This window comes from Brachyhypopomus gauderio, chromosome 4 (assembly GCF_052324685.1).
Source record: "Brachyhypopomus gauderio isolate BG-103 chromosome 4, BGAUD_0.2, whole genome shotgun sequence".
Taxonomy (NCBI): domain Eukaryota; kingdom Metazoa; phylum Chordata; class Actinopteri; order Gymnotiformes; family Hypopomidae; genus Brachyhypopomus; species Brachyhypopomus gauderio.
Genome location: NC_135214.1, coordinates 6,853,907 through 6,860,478, shown reverse-complemented (window position 1 = coordinate 6,860,478; position 6,572 = coordinate 6,853,907). Strand labels below are relative to the sequence as shown.

At 40.5% G+C, this 6,572-nt stretch overlaps 1 protein-coding gene across 1 annotated transcript; it reads right to left on the bottom strand.

Moving 5' to 3' along the window:
* Window positions 1-423: 423 nt before the first annotated feature.
* Window positions 424-5,259, bottom strand: tmem182a (transmembrane protein 182a). The gene is made up of 5 exons (XM_077001872.1): window positions 4,803-5,259; window positions 3,230-3,362; window positions 2,454-2,552; window positions 2,129-2,266; window positions 424-1,950 (listed from the first exon to the last, which is right to left on the bottom strand). The coding sequence occupies exons 1-5, from the start codon at window positions 4,938-4,940 to the stop codon at window positions 1,724-1,726; spliced, it is 735 nt and encodes a 244-aa protein (XP_076857987.1). The 5' UTR covers window positions 4,941-5,259; the 3' UTR covers window positions 424-1,723.
* Window positions 5,260-6,572: the final 1,313 nt, after the last annotated feature.

Sequence of the window (6,572 nt, the reverse complement as noted above, 5' to 3'; positions counted from 1 at the left end):
CCCCAGAGCTGTGTGTGTTAAATGGAATCGCCTGCCAGCTTCTTGTCTCCTGACAATATATCTCTGACAGCGGCATCTATATTCATCACGCTCCCCATGTGTACACTGTTCTCAAATATAAGCTCTGTGTCGTGTCCTCTCACCTCTGTGCAAAGGGATCTAAAAATTACTGCATGGGTAAAGTTTTACTGAAAATATCTGCTCAGAGTCCCAAACTCAAACTGCTAAAATAGTATAATCTATCGATTTTAGGATTAAAGTGTGCAAGGAAAGATGTAGACTATGTGTTACGAATAGCCTCAGTCTTAGATTAGACTAGGCATTGTGGAAAGGCTTAGTCTTAGACTAGACTACGTGTTTTGGAAAGGTTTAGTCTAGGTCATCATTCATTCAAAAATGTCAGGAAAAACACACCTAGAAAACTTCAAGTTCCAAATGACATGTTTAATGAAAACAAACAAAAACATAAAAGACATAAAAGAGCACTAACACTGACACTTACACTAACCTAACATAGAAGAGCACTAACCTAACACTAACACTAACCTAACATAGAAGTCTACTAACCTAACACTGAAGAGCACTAATTATAACAAAAGAAGCAAGCAAAACACAAGAACAGAAACAACATACTTTACATACTTGCATAATAAACCCAGGAGGTTTGATGAATGAGAGGCAGAACACGACACCTGAGGGGGCGGGGCACAAGACAACAGGCACGTGTAATATAAGAAAGAAAAACGGCCACGTCGAAAACCATCGGGAGCAACGTCACAAAATCTAGCTGATCATATGAAAACTAAGGACACCATGATGTCTTCATAATATAATATGTGTCACAACATTACATAGCTAGTATAAAAATAACCCTTTTGTGGAGTGAAACATGCAATACAATCATCATTCAAAATAAACCTAAAACCATTCATCTTTACCATAAGATTCTTCAGGTACAATGTAAAACCTATATCATATTATCAGAGAAAGATAAGAAAATACATAATATCACATGAATTAATTTCATACATGTGTGCAAGGGCATGCACACAGACACACACACACACACATACACACACCCGCACAGACACACACACACACACACACACACACACACACACACACACACACACACACACACACACACACACACACATACAGATCCAGTGGAGTGTTCCCAATCCCTCTATCACACAGCTAGACAGTTGAACAGTATAACAGTAGAATATAACAGTATATCGTAGAGTATAACAGTACAGTAAGGCAGTATTTAGCTCATATACATGCTAATGCTTGTGCAGAGGCTGCACATACAGCTTTTATTTGCTTCCTTTACAAATTCACATCAAGTAAAATTACTACATCAGCAAAGAACAAAACATCCTCTCACTGTCACACACTCAAAATCATAACTGTGGATAGATCATCTACTACAGTGCCCTCAACCTCCTTTACAAGCATGTGTTTTTATAAGCATGTATTTATTAGAAGTATTTATACCACCACATAGGTGTGGACCTTAAGGTTCAGAGCCCATTGATTTCTGTGTACCTTTTGTGTCCTTCAGCCCTTCACAGATAATTTCATAACCACGGGACGGCTGTTGGCGTGATATTTGTGCACACCCAAAAATGAATGGGATAGATGTACCCATGAGTGCAGGCAGGGGGAGTCAGCGTACGTTTCTAATAATCGGGGTGGTGTGCGCATGTCATTATGACACTCAGTGGCAATGCTTCTGCACTGACCGGCCAATCAGGAAAAAGAGCAGGCCAGACAGCAGGCAGAAGAACACGCCTACTGGAGCAAACATGAAGGAGAGGCCATAGTTTATACTGAGCTGAAAGCCTGGACAGATATGATCCGTTTGATAGTTCACGTACATTTCCACCATGTCCATCACCTCCAGCCAGATGACGTACATCACAGTGACAGCAAGGAGGAAGAAACCTTAAGGGATAGGGGCACAAGAGAAGGATCAGACATGAGTGGTGACAAAAGGCTGGGGGTAAGACAGGACAAAGGGCTGGGGGTAAGACAGGACAAAGGGCTGGGGGTAAGACAGGACAAAGGGCTGGGGGTAAGACAGGACAAAGGGCTGGGGGTAAGACAGGAACCTGGAACTAACCGGCTATCAGGTAGAATCCTCCACCCGTCTTGTAGAGACAGTGACTAGAGAACGGAGCTGCACAGATGATGATGAAACCACCCAGCACCACTGCAACCACACCCAGGAGCATGAAGACACTCCAGAAGCCTCTGTAGACTAGAGGACACAAGCAACTGGGTTTGGTGTCACCAGCGTCACAACACTACAACTGAGTGCTAGGGACGGCATTCCAACAGTAGCTAGACAATGAGTGAACCATACATGAGAGCATTGAATCCTTGTGGTCGTTGTATGTGGGTTATGAGATGTAAATGAGCAAGACTGTGATTGGTGGGTTTCTTACTGATAGCAGAGTCATAGGCAGTTGCATTGTGGGTTTGTTCAGATACAGGGAATGGGAACAGGTAGGCCTGCACACACACTTTGGAGAACGGCTGATTGGCTGTTGGGACAAACAGAAATAATATTAATTTTGATAACTTCCACACTGACGATAAATAACATGTATGGTTGTTTTATGTTGTGCAAGTTTGTCAGAAGTTAAATAGCAAAATGTTTCATCACACACCATTACTACACCCCAGTCTGCATTGACCTGACTGCTGTTAGTATCCATTAACTCCTCCTATGGATCAGCATGTTGACAAAAACTCTAAACCTTCCATGCTGCCCTCTTGTGGGCGCCTGCAGACACAAACTATGTTGTTGGATGCTTGCTGCATATTTGAAACCAGAGATATTCAGACAGCTGGCAGTACTGACCAAGCTTCAACATATCACACTCCCACAGTGGGAATGTCAGTACCTTGGGTTTAAGGGTTTCACATTCTTCAAATGTGAAACACTTTGCTTGCACAGTTGATGAAGGTCCTCTGACCTCTGGCCTCTGTCCAGAACATCCTGTTTCTCTGGAAACTTTGTGTACTTCACTACAGTTTTTAATTTCACTATGTATCTTACCTAAGTACACAGTGACCTACCTGGAATCTTCTCTCTCTCTCTCTCTCTCTCTCTCTCTCTCTCTCTCTTGCTCTGTTATATATATATATATATATATATTGTCTATACAAGTGGGTTTGTGCAGGTCAGTGTATATTCAGCCATCCAGGTTTGCCTTACTGAACCAGAATATCATCAAGCTGTCCTGCTCCATTTGTCCCTCAAAGGAGCAGCGCCAGAAGAAGCCCTCATGGTAGTAGAAAACTGGAGTGTTTTCAGTATCGTCAGTGTGGTTCAACGACGCATTCCCACGCTGCACAAAACAGGGGTCAAGGTTCAGAGGGCAGAGGGTGAAGGGCAAGAATGAAAACTCTCTATTCATTCTTATGTATTTCACAGTACCCAGTAAAAGCACAGAAATCTTCATTGAGACTGAGACTTTAATATAACCAAGGTTTGTGCTACAACTATATTTCCCGGGGAAAAAAACAAAAATACTGAGGTCCAAAGTTAGTAATAATAATAATAACAATACTACTAATAACAGTAGTGTTAAATTAACTACTACTAATACTCATTAAAAATACTATAAAAGTTAAAAGAGACATTAAAAGACTGAATAATTTAAAATAACATTTATAATATTAAATATATATATATATTTCTGTTTCAGCACAATTTTTCAATGCATGGGAACCTTGATAGGCATCAGAAGTCATAATTACCAGCTTATATAAGAAATAATGTAGCTTTATCACATTCAAAGGTGTTGATGAAGTAGTGAATACCAACCCTTGACCTACTGAAATTCACATCCAAACCTACACTAGAAACCTTAATTTATCAAAAATGATTTTGCTGTGAAATTTGCTGTGATTTTATGTGAGTAAAAGAGGGTGTGGTTCACAGCCACTGTGATTTTATTTTAGTAAAAATAAAGCTGTTGTTCACAGCCACTGTGATTTTACTTCAGTAAAATGAGGGTGTGGTTCACAGCCACTGTGATTTTACTTTAATGAAAAGAGGGTGTGGTTCACAGCCACTGTGATTTTACTTTAGTAAAAAGAGGGTGTGGTTCACAGCCACTGTGTTTTTACTTTAGTAAAAAGAGGGTGTGGCTCACAGCCACTGAGATTTTACTTCAGTAAAATGAGGGTGTGGTTCACAGCCACTGTTATTTTACTTCAGTAAAATGAGGGTGTGGTTCACAGCCACTGTGATTTTACTTCAGTAAAATGAGGGTGTGGTTCACAGTCACTTCCGCTAGCTCACTAGTTCATTTGTAGGCCAGCAGGCAGGCCCTCTGGAAACTGCTGCCATGTGTGTGACTTCCATAAATAGATTTGTCATTATAGTGGAGATGTTGCATGATGATTCCAGTTTCAATTTCTCACCATAAAGTGTCGTGTGATACTCCAGTATGTGACATTCTATCTCTGTGCTCCACTGAGCCCGTAAATAGGGCACAATGTTTCAAATACATAAATGTGTACATTCATTAAAAACCCTAATTTAAAGATTATGTACAGATTAAGCATTAAAGGGCTGGTTTCAAACTTTTATAATGCTCCTATAGAGTGTGTAACAAATGTAATCATACTATAGTTTGTTAAAATAAATGTTAAAATCTGACAAATCACCTTTTGTGGGTTCAAAATATTCAATTATCTCATGGTTAAATGTTTTATCTGATTAATTTTTACTTCTGGAGCTCTTTAAAATAAACATCAGCCTAAACACTATTCCCACTCACCTCTCCAGAACCAGGGGGATCAGTTTTGCAAGTTTCTGAAGCCAAGAGCCAGTAATCAGTACCAAAGGACAGGATGACAAAGACTGTCGCCAAGGCACCAAAGATACCAGCAAAAAACAAAGCCACGCTCAGCTTCATGGCTGTATACGAGTCACTGGAAAGATCTGAGCTGTCTGTAGGGACGCAAGCCAAGGGTGTTGAGTCCTTGTTTTAGGAGCAGTTTGAGTGTTGAGTCCTTGTTTTAGGAGCAGTTTGAGGTCCGTGAGAGTTCCTCCACTCTTGTGTTGTGCTCTGCTCTGTCCTTTCACTTTTTCACAGTTGTGCCTGTAGGCTTGTGTGCTGGACGCCTCCCGGTCCTCCAGAGGGTAAGTGTCCAAACAGGACTGAACTGGGGACAGGGAAAGGCCAGCGAGGTGAACAGACCACTCTGGTGTGGAGCTATACCTCACTGTTATTTTGGGCAGCTGATTGAAGGTGGCTGCTGTCGTCTTCATGGGCATGACCAGGGAGGGAGGGGGCTGGGGCTATGGACCAAAATATCTTCTGCCAACCAAGTCCACACTGTAGGACTAGACAGTTAATAGTGGGATGAGCAAGAGTGTGTGCACTCGTGAGTCAGTACAAAAGTTAATGCATTCCTAATAACTTCCCAAACCCAAGCGCCCACTGTGGGGGAAAGACCAGACTGTGTAGGAGGTTGCATCCTCCTTTGCACTGTCATGTGACTCTGTAACAGGATGAAAATATCCTATTTTTGAGGTAGATGTACCCACACAGGAAATCATAAAATAAACATTTATTAACATCTATTGGTCCCACATACTGACACACGTTTCTTAAAAGAGAAATGAGCCATTCTTTGATTTACTAATGAAATAATTAAGACTCCTAAAATGTGTGTGATTTCTAATAAATTCTCATTATCTGATGAGTGGGACATTTAGCAAAGAGAGGAGAAACCAGTTAACAATTAGAAGAGTGCTGTGAGCAGACACCAAAGCGAAAGATCCAAAGGGCTGAGCCATAAAATTCTTTGGTTTATTGCCACACCACTAACTTCATTTAACATTGAATGAAAGGCCCATCTGAACAGATTCTCCAGATGGTGATCTCTGGTACATGGGAAGACGGACTGTAGGCAGGAACACTTTTCTCCATGCAGCTATCACACTGCACATCTTTGCACTCTAACTCCTATTTCTCAGACATATCTATTGTGTATCAGCGCAATCAGTGTATCAGTGCTCTTTATTGCTTTTATTACTGCCTATCCTGCCCTGGATATTTAAGCTCTTTTGTACAATTTATAGACATGCTACATTTGTCATTTTGTGTGAAACATTTCTGTAGCGTTAACATTTAAAAAATAATATTAAATATAGTAAAATACAGCCACAACCGTTAACAGTTTAATTACACAATAAAAGTCTTAAACTGGTCAAGATCATAATCAAGGTGATGCGTACTCAAATCTTCAGTGATTAGTACAAATGTAAGCTCAGTCCGTGAACTTGACGTTGCTGCCTTTTAAGTTAATCGAGGACCATTTAATGTTCTAACATTAGTCAGTAGGTGGTGCTAAAGCAGCATAAGTGATGGCAATTAAATGACAGCATAAATGAGTTATTATTCGATTAGCACAACATTAAGTAAATCAGTAGCATGTGCTTACTTAATTGGAACCTTTAGGGTTCAACACTGTGCCTATTATCTTTTATTATTTGAACAACCATGACGATTTCAGCTGTGTGGGCGTCATGTGACCAGATT